The 23,257-nt window shown below is 35.8% G+C and overlaps 1 protein-coding gene across 1 annotated transcript in view; it reads left to right on the top strand.

The window, feature by feature from the left end:
• Positions 1 to 949: 949 nt before the first annotated feature.
• The window catches only part of LOC148938356 (aldo-keto reductase 1B-like), a 30,810-nt gene continuing 8,502 nt past the window's right edge, over positions 950 to 23,257 (top strand). Inside the window, exons 1-5 of the mRNA XM_089107856.1 lie at positions 950 to 1,090; positions 4,279 to 4,446; positions 7,933 to 8,049; positions 17,117 to 17,311; positions 22,693 to 22,899. Coding sequence (XP_088963982.1) covers positions 1,019 to 1,090; positions 4,279 to 4,446; positions 7,933 to 8,049; positions 17,117 to 17,311; positions 22,693 to 22,899 — 759 coding nt within the window. The 5' untranslated portion in view covers positions 950 to 1,018. The remainder of the gene's footprint in view (positions 1,091 to 4,278; positions 4,447 to 7,932; positions 8,050 to 17,116; positions 17,312 to 22,692; positions 22,900 to 23,257) is intronic.

Here is a 23,257-nt window from a genome sequence, read left to right on the forward strand (position 1 = left end):
AAATTCCGCTTTTTAGAGTTTCGGTTACTATTGAGCCGGGTCGCTCCTTACTTACATATCGTTACCACGATTCTGCTCATTTTAAGCCTTGTTTTGATTATTAATTTCCAGTCGCTTTATGTTTATAGTTATATCTGTTAGCTTGAAATTAGAATTATTATATGACGTCATTGATGCTTGTGTTATGTTTTAATATGTCTCCTAACTTTGCTTTGAAAATAATTTTTTGTTTTTTTAAGAATGAAAAACATCATTTAATTAATGAAGAAAAAGAAACTGTGCCAGTACTAAGACTACCTATCTTGACAAGTAAATTTGTCGTCTAAATAATATTGTACTAGAATTGAATGTTAAAATTGGGCTTTACATAGCTTGTACACATGAACTTATTCTTCGTTGGGGTGGGCGGGGATAAATTAGAAAAATTACAAAAAATTAGATATTATTGTGAAAATTATAAAGAATATTGATTGAGGAACTTTAAAAATAAGCTAATAATTTGGAAATTATAAGGATTTATTGTGAAAACTTTAAAAATATCGGCACTTGGGGAGGCGAGATGCTGAATATTGATTTATATGTTTATGCGCCTAGCAATAGTCTATTTATATTAACAAATTATGTCACGAAATATAAAGCATATCTTTTCTACTCTCCTGTGACACTTAGTTTGTGTAGCTTATCGCCTCCAGAATGACCCCAATGGCTTCGTCACTTGAATTATTTGATACAGAATTAGCTTCACCTAGAAAAATGATGCAAATACGCGAAGCAACTTTTGTTTATTTTGACTCTGCATATATTATTGATATTTGCCTAATTTGCAAACTTGTGCTACTTCAGAATAAAAACTTTCACAATTTCTTCTTATCATCTGTAAGTATAAACGTAGACTGTATATATAGCCTACATACAGTATTTGAGATTAATTTCAAATCTTGCAAAGACTTCGGCACAGTAATTTCGTTAAGTTAATCCAACTTGCTTGTTTTCTACTGAAATCTGAATACTGAAGAAAATGGCTCAACGTATACCAACTATCAAAATTAATGGTTATGATGTGCCTATTTTAGGACTTGGGACTTGGAAGGTGAAAGAATTTTGAATATTACATAGGTACCTAAAGGCAAAAAGTTACTCCTCCCCTCCTTCTTTTGAGGACCAAAAACATAAAAAAAGCGCAGTAATTTTTAATAGTAACCAGAAAATAAGGAATATGACGTAAGCAATTTCTGTTTTTCCAAAATTTGCCAAAACTCCTTCCCACTCCCTATATTTGATATATTTTGTTTGATTTTTTCTACTATAAAAATTATACGGACTTACTTGGATATTGGATTGTTCTTCAACCGCATTTTATAATAACAGTTGTTTTGACAATTTAAGTTTGTGTAAGTCTGTAATAAGCTTGATATTTTTTAAAACTGGGTATAAATTAACATTGAATCACCATTATTTTTACTTGTTTTGTATTCATATGGTTTTAGGATGTCAAGGGCTAACTCTGTTTCGGTGAAATGTAATATATTATTACATTACTTATAATATTAATATATAATAAAAGAAAATATTGAATTTATTTATAATAAATTTAAAAATATTTATTTAAAAATATTGTTATTATAGTTAAATTGTATAATTAAATCATAATTAAAATTTATTTATAATAAATTTAAAATTATTCATTTAAAAAATTATTATTATTATAACTGATTTTTAATAATATAATAATATACACTTAACCAAAAAAAATACACAGCTAGGCAGAATTTTTAGCTTTTGATTTTCTTTCTGTGTTTTTTTTTTTTCTTCGTCGCCAACTTTTTTCTAGGATAACATAAGATATCCAAGAATCATCGGTTGTTTGTTATTTATATATATTTGGATTAATTATTTATTTTCAAAAAGTCAAGTTCTGGGCTTAGGATGAGAAGTAACGTGTAAAAATGATACACTGGTTTAGCTAGTGCGATAAACGTTTTAAAAGGATAACAGCTAGGCTAATTACCATTGACAAAGTAACCCAGAGTATTTTTGACAAACACTCTTCCGTTAAGAAAACAAGCAGTTTTAGCTTCAATTTCACTTTTATTTTATATTTCGTATGGGCTATTCCAGCAACACCCACCCTCTATAGAGTTGACAGCTAATTGTTTACCCTGGGCAATTTATTCCGTTGTCTTTTTGAATAATATTCTTTCCTTCCATTAATTTAGCACATGTTCTTTAGATTTACTTTTTTTTCTAATATATTGTATGGAATTCTTAAGAATATCCAAATTGGCATCCTTTTATGTAAACATAGGCATACTCAGAACCTTTTCATTTTTAAGTAGAATGGGGGACTGCCAAATACCAGGCCTAAAAAATTCACATTAACGTGTTTTTCTAAAGAATTAATATCTTAGCAGCTTTCATTAACTCCCCCCCCCTCCATAACTGCTACCAAGCTGGTGTCTGGGTCTACCATGTTGTCCTTACAATTTAATTTTATTTGGACAGAAGATTTTGTTTAGAGTATTTGAAAAACGGAGTTATGGAAGAGTGTTTCAAAAAACGGAAAAAGAATTAAAAAAAGACAAAGCAACTATTTGAAATAATCATAAAGTCTAGCAAAAGTCCCTCAATCAAAACATGTAATTCGATTATTTTGCTAAACTTCTCCAACTCAGTTACTTGTGAAAAGTTAGTTCTCGACTTAGATAAGATAGTATTAATTTCAAAAGACTATCACAAATTCTGATTAAAATCCTAAAAAAGGAACGAACCTTAAAAGCATTTAAAAAATATTTCTCAGACATAAAATGATGAATGTTAAAATTAAAGGAAACGCGATATCACAGTAAATAATATGAGCAAAATACATATACGGTTCGAAGTGACATGCTTCGTCTATTTTGAATTGGTGAAAGTGTCAAGGACAAAAATCGGGCTCGTTTCATCGTTGAATGTATGTAGTGGAGATTATCTCTGGAGGGTATACCTCAATCGGGAATATATGCGGAGGGTACACACATCTTGTAATATGCAATCAGACTTAAATTATGCCTAGGATTTCAGATTACTTACTGTAGATGAGTTCATTCGTGCTCATGGTTGTCTTATGTGGCGTTCACATGTTTGTGGCGTTAACAATCAGATTCAGCAAGAGTTCCGTGTCCAAGCTTGTATGTCTGACCATGCACTTGTTTCGACATGGGAGTCCATCAGACACAAATGAGAACACAATTGTTAAGCACAGATGGTAAATATGAAAATAAATTAAAACATGTAGGGACGAATTGGGAGTGGTAACAGCAGAAGCCTTAGAAATAGTATGATGGAATGTGAGTGATTCGTCAGTTCTTTAGCTCTGGACGGTTTAACGCTCAAATGAGTTTGCAGTTGAAGCAGCAGTAGTGGTAGGAGCAGAAGTAGTAGCATTAAATATCTTGGACATATGTCTCTCCTGAAACCTTCTTGGGATTTTAGAAGCTGTCTTGTATGTAGATTTGACGTTTTAGCAAACATACTAATCACTCTAGAGTTAATGTTACATCTAAAAACTAAGACAAAAATTAGAAAACTGAAAAGAAATTTCAAAATAAAGATTAATCTAATTCATTGGGTATTAATATATTTATAATCCATTGTAATTATTTCAAATAAATATAAATTGAAAGTTTGGAGCTGTGAAGATGAAAATAAGGGGAATAATTTAAAAGTGAAATAAAAAGAAAGATTATGAAGAAAAGAATAATCAAGACAGTAAATACATAAAACATAATACATGATACATGACATAATACATAATACATGAATTTCAAATATAAGAGCGTAAGATTTATTGCTTTAAAAGGAATGTGAAGAATCGTATAATTGCTATATCCCCCAATGGCAAAAAAAGATAAAGAACACGGCATTGGACTTTACAGTCCCTACCAGCGGTAATGATCTCCGTCTCGTGACCCTTGATCCGGGAAGTGGAATGAGGGTGGAGGCCCTTCAGCTCTTCAGCCATCCTGTGCTTTACCACACTCTTCCTGTTTACCTTCCCCAGATTTCTTTCCAGGTACCCATTTAGAGCTGGGAAGGCTCTGGCTGAGTTTACAGAATCACGCCACTCACTCTCCCCTCTCCTTCCCTACAAAATAACCAGCAACGCCAGGAACCTAACCCCCGCCCTCAAAGGGGAAAAGAATTTCAAGTTAAGCGTGCCCACCCTTGGCTATCTTGCTATGAATTAACTAAGAACTATTTTCTGATAATAATGCAAATTTTTGCCTTTTTTATTTCCAGTCTACTCCAGGTGAGGTAGAACAGGCTGTGAAAAACGCTATTGAAGTTGGTTATCGCCACATTGATTGTGCAATGGTATATGAAAATGAAAAAGAAGTGGGTGCTGCCATCAAAGCCAAAATTGCTGACGGAACTGTGAAAAGAGAAGAACTTTATGTTGTTAGCAAGGTATCTCAAATTTTCCCTCTATGAAAAAAAATGTTTTCTTTGTAAAAATAGACATACTGTAAAAGATTTATAGTAAACATTTTTTTGCTTTCTTCGATATTTTTCTTTTTCCCTCTTTTCCTATTAATATTTCTTATTATTTTTATATTATAAAAATCGTTTGTAAAATCGATTTTTTACTCCTAAATTGTTGAGCCAATAATTGTTTTTTCTAAGGCTGTTTTAATTCTAAGGCAATTTCTCTTTATTAGCTAAGACTAGGTTAAGTGGAGACCCCCTCATACCTCACACAAAACGTGAATACAAGTTGCAGTCTGATTTCCCCAATAAAAACAAAATCTTTAAACGTAGCAAAACATTAGCAGATCAACAATAATAAAAACCGAGAAGGGCCGTCTTTGAGATAGAACCTTAAACAATAGAATCAAGAAATGTTATCCATGGATATCAGGCGAGAAAGCTAGGTGATTATAAGAGGTCTGCTAGAGTGTATGCGAGGTCTGCTCTCTCTCTCTCTCTTTATGTCTCTCTCTCTCTCTCTCTCTCTCTCTCTCTCTCTCTCTCTCTCTCTCCCTCTCTCTCTCTCAATCTCACTCTCTCTCTCTCTCTCACTCTCTCTCTCCCTACCTTAGTCTTGCCAAGAGTTGCCACCAGCTAAGAAAATAAAACCCCGATTTTTCTTCAAAAAAATCCGCAAATTTCGAAAGAAATCCCGGAACACGGTTTTTTAGGTTATACAACATAGAGCTGCACAGTGATGACGTAAAAAAAAGGTGCGTAATTCGAAGTATGGTGAAACGTGGTTTCTAGTTGTAACTAACAACTGATTGTCAATTATCCTAGTATTATTTCGACGTGAAACATTCTGGTGGATTAGTAGGAAGTACGACAAACATTTTAGGCCAACACAATTTCCCAAAGTTCCGAGAAAACGTGTCGACGCATCCACGTTTCATCGTTATTTGAATTTCCCGCCCAAGAATTGAAGCCACGCTTCGCAGCCATATAGCGCGTCCAGACTAACTGTTTTCTGGAATAATGGGACGGAAATCTGGAAAAAGGAATATTCGTCCACCCTAGGTGTTTTTTTCAAAAACTTGGTGTTTTTTTTATATCTGTACAAATTTATCAGCTATCCTCATCAAATCTGTTGTTCTGAGCCAAAACTAATAGAAAGCCAATTTAAAGCCTCAGTTAGACAATCTAACTTTTTTCTATTCAAAACCATCTTAGACAACTATTTTTATCTATCACTTATTGTGTCTAATCATCTTCTTCTTCTGGCATTTTTCCCAGAAAAGTTGCCCGCGCTACCACTTCCGTCCCATTTTTCCATTTTTTTACCCTCTGATTATTCCTGCCCAGAAAACGGAAAAATGGGACGGAAGACCTGTCTACATTCCCAGATTTCTGCCCCATTTTTCTAAAAAATGGATAGTCTGGACGCGCTAATATTCAATATGGCTTGGCAAGCAGTAAAAGTTGCCTTTTATCACTACTCAGAAAACCTGGATTCTGAGCGTACTAAAATTTGAGAAAAATCCAAACGATATCATTCAAACATTCAGTCCACGGATTCTTAATTGTATAAAAAAAGGAATTTGCTGCTTTCACACGAAAGAATCTGGAAGATAAACAGACCCCCTTTTCCCGTATCTGGGTACTTAGAATCCAACTATCTTGGTATTAAACTCGGCCTTTGGGTGTTTGAAGAGAAAACTGTAAAGCAACAGTCAGAAAAACTGTTACTACTGAGCTATTAGTAAAAAGCGCTAAGTAAAGCAACCAACTAAAAAATGACTTGTTTCTCAAATATTTATTGGTACGGTTCAGTAATAATTTCGGTAATTACAGCTCAAATAACAGCCCTAAGAAACTGGACTAATGAGCTTCAGTCGAACTAATAAACTTTCAAATGGGGAAAAATCCATTTATTTTGACAGTGAAAAAACAGGTACAAAAGTCCAGATATTTCTGGACAGGTACAAAAGACCGAAATCTCTGGACTTTTGTACCTGTTTTTTCACTGTCTAAATAAATGGATTTTTCCCCATTTGAAAGTTTATTGGTTCGTCTTAGAAAGGCAGTGTGGTCTAAGAAAACAACACCTAATTTAAAGGTAATATGTCGAAAATGAGCTTCAGTAAATCAAACTAAGCTCGGTTAGCACAAGCATAAATATTAAGTCTTCTTAAAGAACATAATCCATATAAACATTTTCAATTTTTTCTCGTTTATCTGGATACTCATCTGCGATCTTCAAAGTTTGGAACTTTAATACGGAGTGGAATATCATGTGCATGAAAGTGTCTAAAAATATTAGAACAATCTGGGGAATACGCTGATAGCGATCTTTTCAACCAATTGATGTACATTCTTTAAACGGCAAAAACGTACGACTACGTATATTGAAAAACTTGCTACAACCTAAGGAAATCACACAATGCTGGCAGATCATATGGTCATGACTTTGTAAAACTAATTTTTCCCGAAGTTTCATCTGCAAAACACTCAAATAAAAAGACACTGGAACTGAGCTCTACTGAGCATAACAAGTTTTCCGATGGTATTTATCGCTTCCGCTGCCCTAGATTTCAGAATACATTCGAGACTCATAAAATGATGTCAAAAACTCTAGCAAATGTTTTTGCTTTGAATTTGCCGCTCGTCGCTACATTGGAATCGAATTTTCAAAGTCAAATCCCGAACGAAAAAATCGTTGCCCCAGTGTAATGGCGCAAATACAGAGGGGACAAACAAAAACAGAGAATATTTCTGATACCGTACAGAAAAAAATAGTAGAATATCAGCCAAAAGTGTTAAAAATCTCTTTTTAATCGAAAAATCCTGGTTTTTAGTAAAAAATCCCGTTTTTTTTACAAAAAATCCCGAAAATCCCGGACCGCAAAAAAATTCCGGAAAACCGAGATTAATTCCGGACGGTGGCAGCCCTGGTCTTGCCCTTTCTACTAAGTCTTGTCGATCGCACGCCCTAACTAAGGTAGCATGGCAAAAATAAACTGGTATCCTGCAAAGTGGATTCATCTTAAGGTTATAAACATAGCCAGTTACGTAGCAACATAATAAATATAGTATCAGATTGTTTTCATTATGGATAAATAATAACTAATTAATATACTTTAGGTTTAGTCCAATTAGGTTTTTTTCCCTTCGGGATACATTCCAAACAAGTTGATTTAGTTGCTCTTGCAAGATATGCGGCTTTACGTATAAAAATTGTAGTATTTATAAAAATTAATAAATTAGGCATAATAAATACAAGTATAAAAAAACAAATGTTTTAATATATAAACTTTTTTAATGCATAAACAAAATAAATGCACTATAATATTAATATTGGGGTATTATGTATAACACAATTAAAATATATCAGAGTGTCATTTATGACAATTAATAAATGATAAGTAATTGGTACAGTAAAATTGACAAGAGGTCTTGCCTAATGAGTATTTTTGTTCGTTTCAGCTTTGGAATACATTTCATCAAGCTGATTTAGTAGCTCCTACTTGCAAGAAATCTATTGAAGATCTTAATGTTGGTTATTTAGATTTGTATCTAATTCACTGGCCAATGGCATTTAAGGTAAAACTAATTTTTTTGGTTACAGTTTGAAGGCCCGATGTCCAGCAAATTAAGTATTAAAATTTTTAACTAATGGCGGTTTTTCATGCTGAGTGAAGAAATAAAAACTTAAAGACAAAGTAATTTCGCTTAAATTTAAGCCGAAGGCTGTATTACCAAATCCACATGGATTGTCTATATTCTTGGCTCCCACTCCTTCAGCATAAAAAACAGATAAAAAGCAGTCGAAACCGGTGGCACTGATCTCCGTTTCAAACAGTTCGTGGTAAAGAACAAAAAAAAGCGAAAAAAAGTAAGGAGCGATGAGGCTCAATATTAACCGAAACTGTAAGATACAGTCTTGATAACAATAGATACATCAAAAGAATCGATTTTTGATGCTGATTCAAAATATGTAGAATTCATCAAATTTAATGGTACCCATCAGATGTTATGAGCCTGAGAAAACTTGCCGAATTTTTGAAAAAGGGGATAAGCACCCCGAAAATATCAAGTGATCTTAATGGAAATCATTCCATCAGTTTAAGAATGCCAGAGGACCCTACTTCAGAATGTTCAAGCTTATATGTAAAAAAATGTGGAAATTTTTTTTTTTTTTCATAATAAATATCACATTTGGGTTTTTTTTTTTTTTTTTTTTTTTTTTTTTTTCTAAAGGAGTGATAAAACCGAACCAGCGATAGCAAAATATAGGGAGAGGGCTCATTTTGATCGGAAATCAAAAGGTCTAGTGCCCTTTTTACTTGACCAAAATATTGGAGGGCATCTAGCCCGCCTCCCACGCTCATTTTCCCCAAAGTCACCCGATCAAAATTTTTAGATATAAAAATTTTGTTCATCATAGTTGAAAAACGTAATAACTATGTCTTTGAGGATGAGTTAACCCCTCAAAGTCCCCGGGGGAAGGGTTGCAATTTATTAAATTTGCCCATTGTATTGGTTATTGGGAAGTATACATACGTTTTCAGGGGGTATTTTTCTTGTGGGTGGTCGGGGGTTACGTGGGAGAATCTTTCCTTGGAGGAATTTTGCAATGGGAAAGAGAATTATTCATGGAGAGGGAGCCGGATTTCCCAGTATTATTAAAAAAAAAAAAAATCAGAAATTAAATACAAAAAAACAATTTTTTTTAAACTGAAAGTAAGGAGCATCATTTAAATTTTAAAAAAACATAAATTATTACGTATATGAGGCGGTCTCCCTTCGTTGGTACCTTGCTCTTTACGCTAAAGTTTTTTTTAGTACTTTTAAGAGAGCTATTTATTCTAATTAAACGGCCTTTGGATTCAGGAGTCATTCTTAAAAAATTGGAACAAGATTCAAACTTTAGCGTAAAGAGCGAGGTAGCCTACTGACGAGGGGGACCCACCTCATATACGTAATAACTTCTGTTCGTTTTAATCACAGTACTTAAGTCAGGGATAATTATGAAACACTTCCTGGCTTCCCAAGATTTTTCTAGGTACCCATTTAGATCTAAAAATACTGGCTGAGTTTACGGAGTCACGCCACACACCCCTGTCACAAACCAAATAATCACCAGGACACCAGGACTTGAACCCCATCCCTAAAGGACATTTTATAAGGGGGTAGATGTGGTTTTGTCAGGGGGAAGGAGGGAAGAAGGGAGAATTTCATCTGGGTGTAGAAATTGTAAGTGTGAACAATCAGAGGCAACGCTGTAGCGTTGCCTATAGTAAAGGCCATACGGCTCCAATGTTTTATTATTATTATTTATTTATTTGTATTCCCAGAGGAACTTCATACGGGAGGGATCGTCTTAGAAACTTCAAAGGGGGCTCATTCGATTGGAAATCGAGAGTTCTAGTGCCCTTTTTAATAGTCAAAAATGATTGGAGGGCAACTAGACCCCCCCATGCCCATCATTCCCCCAAACACATCTAATCAAAATTTTGAGATAGCCATTTTGTTCAGCGTAGTTGATTTCCAGATAGAAAATATATTTTGAGGAGGACACTCCCCCACAGCCCCCAGGGCAAGGGTTTTAAGTTATGCCCTGGGGGCATATAAGGTTTTTTATAAAAGGCGTTGTCGCAGAAACTTCAGAACAGGATCAATCAATTGGAAATTAAAGGACTAGTGCCCTTTTTAATAGTCAAAAGTGATTGGAGTGTAACTAGCCCCTCCAACCCCCCACCCCCCCACGCCCATCATTCCCCCAAACACATCCAATAAAAATTTTTAGACAGCTATTTTGCTCAGCGTAGTTTGTTTCCAGATATAAAATATATATTTTAGGAGGCAACTCCTCCACAACCCTAAGGGCAAGCGTTTCATGTTATGCCCTGGGGGAATATAGGGTTTTTATAGAATGTGGTGTCTTAGAGAATTCAATAACGGCTCATTAGATTGGAAATTCAAAAAGCTAGTGCCCTTTTTAATATTCGAAAGTTATTGGAGGGCGCCTAGCCTCCCCCCCCCCCCCACGCCCATTATCTCCCCAAACACATCCAATCAAAATTTTGAGATAGCTATTTTGTTCAGCGTAGTTGATTTTCAGATAGAAAATATATTTTTGAGGAGGATGCTCCCCCAAAACCCTCAGGGCAAGGGTTTTAAGTTATGCCCTGGGGGCATATAAGGTTTTTATAGAAGGCGTTGTCGTAAAAACTTCAAAACAGGCTCATTTGATTGGAAATTAAAGAGCTAGTGCCCTTTTTAATAGTCGAAAGTGATTGGAGTGTAGCTAGCCCCCCGCCCCCCCCCCCCCCTCCATTCCCCCCACACAACCCAACAAAATTTTCAGATAGTCATTTTGTTCAGCGTAGTTGATTTTCAGATAGAAAATATATTTTTGAGGAGGACACTCCCCCACAACCCTCAGGGCAACGGTTTTAAGTTATGTCCTCTGGGAATATAAGGTTTTTATAGAAGGCGTTGTCGTGGAAACTTCAAAACAGACTCTTTCGATTGCAAATTAAAGAACTAGTGCCCTTTGTAATAGTCGAAAATGATTGGAGGGTAACTAGCCCCCCCGCCCACGCCCCACCATCCCCCAAACACATCCAATCAAAAATTTCAGATAGCAAGTTTGTTCAGCGTAGTTGATTTCCAGATAGAAAATTCGTTTTTGAGGAAGATACTCCCCCAAAACCCTCAGGGTAAGAGTTTTAAGTTATGCCCTGGGGGCTTATAAGGCTATTATAGAAGGCGTTGCCTTAGACAATTAAAAAAATGCTCATTCGATTGTAAATTAAAAAATATAGTACCCTTTTTAATAGTCAAAGTTGATTGGAGAGCACCTCGCCCCCCCCCCACGCCCATTATCTCCCCAAACACATCCAATCAAAATTTTGAGATAGCCATTTTGTTCAGCGTAGTTGATTTTCAGATAGAAAATATATTTTTGAGGAGGATGCTCCCCCACAACCCTCAGGGCAAGGGTTTTAAGTTATGCCCTGGGGGCAAATAAGGTTTTTTATAGAAGGCGTTGTCGTAGAAACTTCAAAACAGACTCATTCGATTGCAAATTAAAGAACTAGTGCCCTTTGTAATAGTCGAAAATGATTGGAGGGTAACTAGCCCCCCTGCCACGCCCATCATTCCCCCAAACACCGCCCATCAAACTTTGCTGATAGCCATTTTGTTCATCGTAGTTGATTTACAGATAGAAAATATATTCTTGAAGAGGCAACTCCCCCACACCCCTCAGGGCAAGGGTTTTAAGTTATGCCCTGGGGGCATATAAGATTTTTATAGAAGTCGTTGTCGTATAAACTTCAAAACAGTCTCATTCGATTGGAAATTAAAGGGCTAGTGCCCTTTTTAATAGTCGAAAGTTATTGGAGGGGAACTAGCCCCCCCACGCCATTCATTTCCTCAAACACATCCAATCAAACTTTTGAGATAGCCATTTTGTTGAGGCTAGAAAATATATTTTTGAGGAGGATGCTCCGCCACAACCCTCAGGGCAAGGGTTTTAAGTTATGCCCTGGGGGCATATAAGGTTTTTATAGAAGGCGTTGTCGTAAAAACTTCAAAACAGGCTCATTTGATTGGAAATTAAAGAGCTAGTGCCCTTTTTAATAGTCGAAAGGGATTGAAGTGTAGTTAGCCCCCTCCCCCCACGCCCATCATTTCCCCAAACACATCCAATCAAAATTTTAGATAGCCATTTTGTTCAGCGTAGTTGATTTCCGGATAGAAAATATATTTTTGAGGAGAACACTCCCCCAAAACCCTCAGGGCAAGGGTTTTAAGTTATGCCCTGTGGGCATTTAAGGTTTTAATAGAAGGCGTTGTCGTAGAAACTTCATAAACATACTCATTCGATTGCAAATTTAAGGGCTAGTGCCCTTTGTAATAGTCGAAAATGATTGGAGGGTCCCTAGCCCCCCCCACGCCCTTCATTCCCCTAAACACATCCAATCAAAATTTTGAGATAGCCATTTTGTTCAGCGTAGTTGATTTCCTGATAGAAAACATACTTTTGAGGAGGATACTCCCCCAGAACCTTCAGGGCAAAGGTTTTAAGTTATGCCCTGGGGGCATATAAGGTTTTTATAGAAGACATTGTCTTATAAACTTCAAAAAAGGCTCATTCGAGTGGAAATTCAAAGGGATAGTGCCCATTTTTAATAGTCTAAAGTGATTGGAGGGCAACTAGCCCCCCCCCCTCCCAGCCCATCAGTCCCCCCAACACATCCAGTCAAAATTTTGAGATAGACATTTTGTTCAGCGTACTTGATTTTTAGATAGAAAACATGTTTTTGAGGAGGACAATCCCCTACAACCCTCAGGGCAAAGGTTTTAATTTATGGCCTGGGGGCATATACAGTTTTTATTGAAGGCGTTGTCGTAGAAACTTCAAAAAAGGCTCATTCAATTGAAAATTCAAAGCAATAATGCCCTTTTTAATAGTCAAAAGTGATTGGAGGGCCACTAGCCCCCCCCCCTACGCCTAGCATTCCTCCAAACACATCCAATCACAAGTTTGTGATAGCCATTTTTGTTCAGTGTAGTTGATATCCAGATTGAAAATATATTTTGAGGAGGACAATCCCCCACCACCCTCAGGGCAAGGGTTTTAAGTTATGGCATGGGGGCATATAAGATTTTTATAGAAGGCGTTGTCGTAGAAACTTCAAAACAGGCTCATTCGATTGGAAATTAAAGGGCTAGTGCCCTTTTTAATAGTCGAAAGTTATTGGAGGGGAACTGGCCCCCCCCCCCACGCCATTCATTTCCTCAAACACATCCAATCAAACTTTTGAGACAGCCATTTTGTTCAGTGGATTTGATTTCCAGATAAAAAATATGTTTTTTAGCAGGACACTCCCCCACAACTCTCAGGGCAAGAGTTTTAAGTTATGCCCTGGGGGCATATAAGGTTTTTATAGAAGGCGTTGTCGTAGAAACTTCAAAACAGGCACATTCAATTGGAAATTCAAAGGACTAGTGCCCTTTTTAATAGTCAGAAGTGATTAGAGGGCAACCAGCCCCCCCCCCCACGGCCATCATTCCCCCAAACATATCCAATCAAAATTTCGAGATAGCCATTTCGTTCATTGTAGTTGATTTCCAGATAGAAAATATGTTTTTGAGGAGGACACTCCCCCAGAACCTTCAGGGCAAAGGTTTTAAGTTATGCCCTGGGGGCATGTAAGGTTTTTATAGAAGGCATTGTCGTATAAACTTCAAAAAAGGCTCATTCGAGTGGAAATTCAAAGGGATAGTGCCCATTTTTAATAGTCGAAAGTGATTGGAGGGCAACTAGCCCCCCCCTCCAAGCCCATCATTCCCCCAAACACATCCAGTCAAAATTTTGAGATAGACATTTTGTTCAGCGTACTTGATTTTTAGATAGAAAACATGTTTTTGAGGAGGACAATCCCCTACAACCCTCAGGGCAAAGGTTTTAAGTTATGCCCTGGGGGCATAAAGTTTTTTATTGAAGGCGTTGTCATAGAAACTTCAAAAAAGGCTCATTCAATTGAAAATTCAAAGGGATAGTGCCCTTTTTAATAGTCTAAAGTGATTGGAGGGCAACTGCCCCCCCCCCTACGCCTATCATTCCTCCAAACACATCCCATCAAAATTTTGAGATAGCCATTTTGGTTCAGTGTAGTTGATATCCAGATTGAAAATATATTTTTGAGGAGGATCCCACAACCCTCAGGGCAAGGGTTTTAAGTTATGCCCTGGGGGCATATAAGATTTTTATAGAAGGCGTTGTCGTAGAAACTTCAAATGCAATTTAATTGTGGAGCGTGTAAGGAGAGCCGCTGAAGAGTCGGTTGGCTACGCGAAAAAGAAGAGTGAACAGTGGATCAGCGATTGCTCATGGAAACTCATGCAACAGAGAAAAGAAGTAAAAAACATAATACAAAAAAAGAAGCAAGTTTTATTCAGTAATTTGAATCACAATTTTCTTTGGAATGGCTTTTTCAGAAGAAAAAGCACAATTTAATGGCAATCTCTCATTCTTTATTTTAACCGTTCTTTCATTATAACCTAGAAAACGAAGTGCGTTTTTCGTACAACGTGTTGTTTGACATTGGGTCAGTTATACGGGTACCTAACACAGTCCTTAGACAATTCCTCTAGAATCTAACAAAACGTCCTCGGCCGTTAACAAAGTTTCTAAAATTGGGCTTTTTAAATGGTTGCATCTTCTAATTGTGCTGTATCAGACTTGGGGTGTATATAAATTAGTGGACCTAGAACAAGATCAAATTTAACCAACTCTACTGGAGAGAATTTAAAATAAGAACTTTGAGGATTTTACATGCACTTTCTCTCTAAGATTTAAAGCAAACGGCCTCGATTTTGATTCTCCATATACTGCATGGAAAGAGGAAATAAAGATCCAGCTAGACGGCTGTGTTAGTAACGCCATCCCTCACAGAAAAGACCAACCTAAGACCCAATACAAACAAATCCACAAAGCTTTAAAGCGGTCCAAAGGGAATGACAGATGTTGCTTTTTGGAGACAAAAGCAGCCAAAGCTGAGGCGGCTGCCAGCAAAGGTGACAGTAGAACGGTGTATCAAGCAACCAAAGAGATCACTGGTGACTTCCGAAAGCCGACATGCGCTGTTGAAATTAAGACTGACGAACTACTTACGAGAACAGAAGATATTGATAACAGGCGGAGAGAATACTTCAACGAAGTACTAAATTTTCTTCCCTTTGTAAATTCCATGGAGCCTCCGCCCGGTGTCCCGCTCTTTGATCTTGGAATCAACGTTGAACCCATTAGCCTACTGGAAGTGAAAACCGTACTATGCAACCTGATAAACAGCAAAGCGACCGGAAACGGCAAAGACGAGACCCTGAGAGATGAGCAACACGGTTTTCGGTCAGGTAGATCTTATAATAGTAAATAATTCTAATTGAAGAATCGAACGAGTGGCAAACTGAAATATCAATAGCGTTTATTGATTTCTAAAAGGCTTTCGATTCTGTAGATAGAGAATCACTATGGAGAATACTACGATATTTTGGACTCCCAGAAAAGATTATTAGTATTATTGTTGCTTTATACAATGACCAGCTAGCCGCCGTACGAACTGACGATAGAGGCCTGATGGAATGGTTCCAGATCGATTCTGGTGTATGACAAGGTTGTATCCTCTCTCCTATGCTCTTCACGATTTTCACTGACTATCTACTTCGATCCTGTCATTTTGCTGCAGGAATACAGTTGAATGAGAGGCGTACTGTCTTTGACGGGGATTTTGCTGATGACATTGAACTCATCTCTCATCTAAGAGAAGACCTCCAACAGAACATCACTGAGGTCTCGAACAAAGTTGGGTGAGTTGGATTGTAAATTAGTACTAAAAGACGAAGGTTATGCGTAACAACGTAAATAAAACCCCGGCCCGGCCACTGAATGTTGGTTAAGATGAGCTAGTTGAGATTACAGAATTTAAGTATCTGGGAAGCCTCATCAAATCTGACGGAAGTCTCGAGCATGAAATTACTTCACGCATTACTTGCACAGGCAGTGCTTTTACCAAATTAAGAATAGTTTGGGAAAACACTGCGTACTCTCTAAAGCTCAAACTCCGACTCCTAAATAGCAATGTTTTCTCTGTACTAACGTATGGATGCGAGACACGGGCAATGACGAAACAGCTTCAGAAGCCAATACAATGTTTCGAAAATAACTGTCTTCAGTGCATCCTGGGGATCCACTGGTCCGAAAGGATTACGAACGCCGCCATACGTGAAAGAACGGAACAACCACTAATATTAAAAAAAAATCCTAAGTAATAGATGGCAATATTGGGGTCATATGGTCCATATGGGCAATGGCAGGATCCCCCAAGATAACTTATGTTGCCCCCCCCGGCATTAGAAGACGTGGACGACAGAGAACGACGCTTGGCCGATCTCTAGAGAAAGAGGCTACTTTGGCGAGGACATCTTTGGAAAATCTCTGGTTAAGCTCTTCAGAAGTCGTCGTGGAGAGGCACCGTTGTCGCTTTATGCGCCAGACAGCGTGGAAGGAACTAAGTCTAAGTAAGTACTTATAGTGCAATATCCATTTTTTCGACATTCAAGAATGCTTTAAGTAGTTGGTGTAATGAGCATGGATTAGGAGGGGGACATAACCTAGATCTACAGGATAATATTTGCTCATTTTAAACTTTAACGTCGATCTTTATATAAGTTTAAAAAAATGTATTCAATTAAAATATAGGTAACTGGGCCAAATGTAAACTTAGTGTACATATTGTAGACTAATGATAGTTTTCCGTCATTATAGTGACACTTATTAAGGTATGTATCAGAATTATAATTACATTTATATTATGCGGTAATACAAATTTTTACAGATTGGGAAATATAACGCTAGTGGCCGCATATACATATACTCAGTGGTATCAGCTTGGAGTAGCAGGGGGGTCCCCTGGACCATTTTCCCCCTCTCCTTAGGTTTTGAAAAACAAAGTTTGGGTACCCCCCATTGATTTTGAAAAATACATTGTCCTAAAAAGTTTTGCGAATTGACCCTACTCCATATTCATGGTTCCTGCTTCCTATTTCTGCTCATATAACATACTGCTTTAATGCTAATTGTTTTTGATTCTTTCAGGAAAATAATGGATTGCACCCTGCAGATGAAAATGGAAAAACATTGTACTCATCAATAGATTATGTTGATACATGGAACGCAATGGAGGAGCTGGTTAAAAAGGGACTTGTGAGGTCTATTGGCGTTTCTAATTTCAATTCAGAACAGATTCAAAGAGTACTTGATGTAGCCACCATTAAACCAGTAAATAATCAGGTAAAAATTTTTAACTGCTAGATTCTTCAGCTGGTTATAGGCTATAGCTATAAAATCTGGAATATATCATAGTATGCTGCAAGTATTATCTAACAACATATAAAGTTATTTAATAATTCTATTCGAACCCAAAGCAGGTGAAAGTATTTGGAAGGGAACTGTAAATTAACTTGTTACATATATTTAAGATGCTTGGCTATCGAAACTCATGTTCAGTGAAAGGAATAAATAAATACAAAAGTTTTGATGTTGTTCCAGGTTATGAGAGGTGATGTTTTTTGCTTTTATTTAAATTTATTTGAACTACTTTAATTATTAATAATTGATTTTAATAAATTATATAAATTATTTTGTTTAAATTATTTTTCTTTGTCTTTGGTTTGGTGCGTGTTTTCACCCCCTATTTCTTATTTGATATAAAACTGAAAATTTCCTTTTCTTACATCATTTAAATTATATTTATAATTAATTTTTTTTTCACTGTTTTACATGATGCACTCCGAAGCTTAGTTTATATTGTGCTACTAACGAGCTGATTTCTTGTTTGATTTGCAATTTATTATGAAATACTGTGCAGCCTACACTAGTATCGGAAAACAACAGATTATTTTGTAAAAATGGTACGCTGCGCATGGGCGCGGACAGGCGGGGGGGGGGATAGGGGGCCAGTCCCCCTGGAAATTTAGGACTGTAAAGTAATTATAAGGAAACCAAAAGAAAAAAGACAGAATATGGAAAACCCATGGAAAAAATTTGTACTGCCCCATCGTTGACTGCCTGCCAATAGATTTTGACTCAATAGCTAAAGTGTAAAGTCCAAACTATTGATAACACTAAATCAAAGAATCAGTTATTTATGGCGATCCTAAATATGTTTTTGTTTATTAGTAATTAGTGCAGTTATTAGTACACAAGAAAGTTCATATAATTAAAGAAAACACAAGGGAAACAACTTAATAAGGGGCAATTTCGGTAAAAAAAAAATTGCCGTTAACTTTTGCTTGCATAGCCAGAGTACCCATGAGCTGATATATGAAGCCACTATAATTAAAAATATTTCTCCTGAACAGAATACTGGGAATTTTGTTTTTCCCCCTGGACGGATACGTTTTTGTTTTTATTATCCTTTATCTATTTTTCCAGGAGTGATTGTATTTATCTAGTTGTCGCTTAGAAAAAGATCTAATTTTTTACAGTTATGAAGTATGAAGGTGTCAAATATACGGGTTTTTGGTATTCAAAATTAAATTAAAAATATCTAATTAAAAATTTTTATTTTATTTTCTTAATCTCAGTTTTAATGTTTTACTTTGAACAAACTACTCTGACTACGCGTTACTTTTTCCAAACAATTGAGTCTAAAGGCATTAAATATTTTGATGTTTGATAACCAAGTTCAAAAATGTCAATATTGTTAAAAAATATCTGTCCAACGCTTCGGAATTGCTCAACAGAATGCTGGGAGTTTATATCTTAGTTTTTGTAAGTAGGCTATTGTTTTGTGTAAGTTTTTTAATTAACTACTTTTTCGATTTTTATATACCTTTACTTTATTTGGCATACTTTTTTCATTACCTTTAGAAAACTGTTTGTCTCTAAGCTACATTAAATAAAAAAAAGTTTTTTCGACTGAGAGCAAGGAGCAACATTAGAACTTAAAACGAAAAAAACTATTATGTATATGAGGGGTTTTGCCCCCCTCCTCAACACCTCATTTTTAACGCTACAGTTTTTTGGTACTTTAAAAAAAGCAACTTATTATTCTAATTAAATAACCCTTGTGTTTCAGGAGTTTGTTTTTAAAGAATTAGCACAAAATTTAAACTTTACCGTAAAGAATGAGGGGTTGAGGAGGGGGCAAACCCCTCATATACATAATAATTTCTTTCGTTTTAAATTTTCAGGTTGCTTCTTACTTTCAGTTAAAAAATCTTGTTTTTTTTTAATTTCCGATCTTTGTTTTTAATAACGCCAGGATACCTAGCTCCACCTCCACGGTAAAATCCCCCTTCCCTCACAAATATCCTCTGGGCAATTCAATCCTGGCGAAAATTTACCCCGGACAATTACCCATAACATCTCCATGCCTAAAATTGAATCGGTAAAAAAAAGTAAGACATACAAAGACATTTCGTTTAGGAATTCAGGCAAATTCACCAAGTGTAAAATTTCCCCTCGAAAGTTCAACCCCTGGAAACTTCCCTCTCCATGGAAAATTCTCTCCGTGTAAAATCCTTCCAGCAGAAAATTGTTCCTTCACTCCCCATCCGAAAAATTTGTACATACTCCCAATAATAAATAAAACAATGGGTAAATTTTATAACTTAAAAACCTATCCCCAGGGGCTGTAGGAGGTCTTTTTATCTCCAAAGACATAATTTTTGGGCCTTTCAACTATGCTAAAGAAAAAAGCTATCTCAAAATTTTAATCGGCCGATTGTGGGAAAAAAATAGAGTAGGTTGGGGCCTAGTTGCCCTCCAATTATTTTTGTCACTTAAAAAGGGCACTATGGCCATTCATTTTCGATAGAATGAGCCCTCTCTCGACAGTCTATGCCCACTGGATCGATACGATTACCCCTGGAAAAAAAAAACAACATATACACACGCATCCGGAATCTTTCCTCTGGCAGATTTTTGTAGATTGGAACTTAAAACCTCTACAGTAGGATTTTTTGATACGCTGAATCTGATGGTGTAATTTTCATCAAAATTATATGACTTCGAGGGGGTCTTTCCCTCTTTTTCGAAAATCAGACAAATTTTCTCAGGCTTGAAGCTTTTGATGGGGAAAACTAAACATAATGAAGCTTATATATTTGGAATCAGCATAATAAGCCAATTCTTTTGATATATCAATTGGTATCAAAATTCAGTTTTGTATAGTTTTGGTTACTATTGAGCTAGGTTGCTCCGTAATAACAATTCGTTACCACAAACTGTTTGATCACCCATCAAAATGCGAACAGAGATCATTGAAATATTGATAGTTTTTTCTTCTTTTCCAAAAGTACTGCATTCATAAGACTTTACACTTTCATGAAATGTAATTAAACAAATAGAAAAGGGATTTCAACTAAAGTAAGGATCAAGTTTAAATCTAGAAACAAATATGAATTACTTTGTACATAAGGGGAACTGTCCCCTTATCAAGACCTTGCTCATTAAACAAAAGTTTATTTATTGCTTTGAAAAATCTTATCTTTCCAATTGCAAATTTTCTGAAAAAATTGGAAAAAGCCAAACTTCAGAGTAAAGATTAAGGAGCCAAGGGGGAGACAGCCGCCTTCATATAAATAATAATCTGTTCAAATTGATTTCAAATCTGTTCCTTGCTTTCAGTTGAAAATATCTTTTTTTATATTTAATTTCTAATTGTTTTCCAAATCGTTCCCAGGCCAAACCAAGATATAATTTGAGGTACCTGTCCCTTAAATCCCTGGTTAATTGCTTTTAAAATGTGTGAATCAATAATTGTACGTGTATTAGTACCGTCCTACGTTATAATTTTTCAATTTAAATATTGGATAAATTTGAATATACTTAAAAATTTGGCGATGATAGTAATTTTGGTAAAAAGTCCTTGTAAATTATACTAAAAAAGAATTTCGGTTCGTTAAAAAGGAGTAGTATTGTTTGTATGGATGAAAATTTCTGTAAGAATTTTGATCTTCTACAAAACTGAAGTCATCACAATCCCTGCAACAGGATTTTCTTACCGATAAATACATTATATATATTTAATTAAATACATTGAGATACTTCATATAAATAGAAAAAGAAAATAACACCATTTAAAATTGCTGAAAACTAAGTTCCTTGCAGTATTTTCCACCCCAAAGAAATTTTCTGGCTTGGCTGATAATGACCTGCCTTGCATTTTCCACCTCTGTGCTGGTAGGAATCGGAATGTAACGTTTAACCTGTATAGAGAAACAATTTAATTAATTCCTACTCCCCCCTACCTCTTTCAACATTTATCTGAAGCCTCATGAAGAGTAAGCAGCTTGTTCATTAAAATTAATTTTTTTAGGAATCTACCCGACCCCCACCTAAACCATGACTCATCCCCCCCCCCTCGCTATAGCTGATACGCAATTACAGATCGCCAAACATAGCCTAATTTCATTACAAATAAAGCGAATCAACTTGGTTGAATACAGTGCTGCCAACCAGTGGCATAACTTCTTTTACAACTGGAATACTTTACAACTGGAATACTTTACATACTTTTAAATCAATTAGGTTTTCAGAATTTTAAATTGATTGCAAATTCATCCTCTTCGGGGTAAAGTCGTAGTTTTATGCTCTAAATTTTCAACAAAACAAGATTTTTCCCTGCTCCAATGTGTATGGTCAATTAAAAAAGAGCTTTAAATTTACTTTTAAAATGAGCTCCCTCCCAATTATCCAATTTTGTCCCTCCCTTCAGTTTAATACAATCACCTTTGGGAAACAACAAAACAAATAAACATGCATCAACGATGTTTCTTCTGAAAAAAAAGCAAAATTCAACATTTGGAAGATGGGAGCTTGAAACCTCTACGGTAGGGTCCTCTGATATAATGTATATAATAAAGAGATTTTCAATAAGATTGATTGTTTTTTTTGGAGGGGGGGGTGTATTTTGTTTAATTTTGTATGCAATTTAATTGCTCTTTTCATTTGAGAGTTTTTTCCTAAAAGGACTTAAAAATAAACTTATTCCTACGGAAAAAAAAACTGAAATACATTCCGTATGCAGAGCTGAAAGAGCAGATCTGAAATACAGAGCTAAATTTAGGACTCCGTATGAATAGTTTTCATTGTGCAGCTATAATTATAGAGCCTGAATAACTACATTAAGCCTCTCTCTATAAATTTTTTCATGATTTCTTGAAAAATTTATTTTTGAATTGCATTCCAAAACCCCCTCCTTCCATACGAGTTTATCCTGTCTTGAACAGGGGTTTTTCTTAATCCCTTTTGGATATCGAACTTTTATTTGAATACAGAGTATTATTCAGCTTTGAATGAAGAAATTTGTCTCACCTAATTTCAGCAAAGCTAAGGTTTTTCGTATTTAGTTTTTGCGTGATACAATGTGAAGTTTTTTTTACATAAATTTTAATCGCATAAATTTGCATTTTATTTATTTTAATTCATTTTTATGCTATTTTATTTTTAGTTTATAAATGTTTCATTTGTAGTCATACTGTAGGCCTATTTGTATTTTGTTTATTTTACTATGTTTTTATTTTACTTTTTTTTATTAACTTATAATTTTAGTCGGGCTGTTGGTTGGAAGCATGTTGATTGGTGGTGAGGTCTTGCTGTTAGGCTGTTGGTTATTATCCAAAATTTGGGTTCTATGAGGTTAAATAGCCTTTGTCATTTTCTAGATTGAATGTCACCCCTATCTGAACCAGAAAACACTAATTAGGTTTTGTAAGGAACGAGGGATATCTGTGACTGCTTATAGCCCACTTGGATCCCCAGACCGGCCATGGGCAAAACCTGATGATCCAAAACTTATGGAAGACCCCAAACTAGTTCAACTCGCAATTAAACACAAGAAGTCTTCGGCTCAAGTACTCATTCGATACCAGGTTGGTTTTCTTACTTTTGGGATGTGGGCTGGGATGGATCGAAGAGGTGTTATTAGTTACACGTGCCTTCCTGCAAGAAGGTAAAAGGCAGCACTTATTATAGGGGTGGTTTTTCAAGGAACACCGATGGGGAGCACGAGTTACGTTGGCCCCCATTCCCATTATAATTTCTGTATCTGCGCATGGATGTAGAGAAAATACCTATTGGAAATTTTGCAAGGTTGGGATACTTAATAGATTAATATATTCTTGTAAAAATTTTAACAAGATTAAAACTGTTGTTTAGGAAAGGATATGGATGTATTATTATTTTCACCACTCAGAGAAAATAATAAGTATGCCAATAAAAAACGAATAA

This window comes from Artemia sp. Qi Xiang Cuo, unplaced genomic scaffold (genome assembly GCF_049724085.1).
Source record: "Artemia sp. Qi Xiang Cuo unplaced genomic scaffold, ASM4972408v1 HiC_scaffold_2955, whole genome shotgun sequence".
Classification (NCBI taxonomy): domain Eukaryota; kingdom Metazoa; phylum Arthropoda; class Branchiopoda; order Anostraca; family Artemiidae; genus Artemia; species Artemia sp. Qi Xiang Cuo.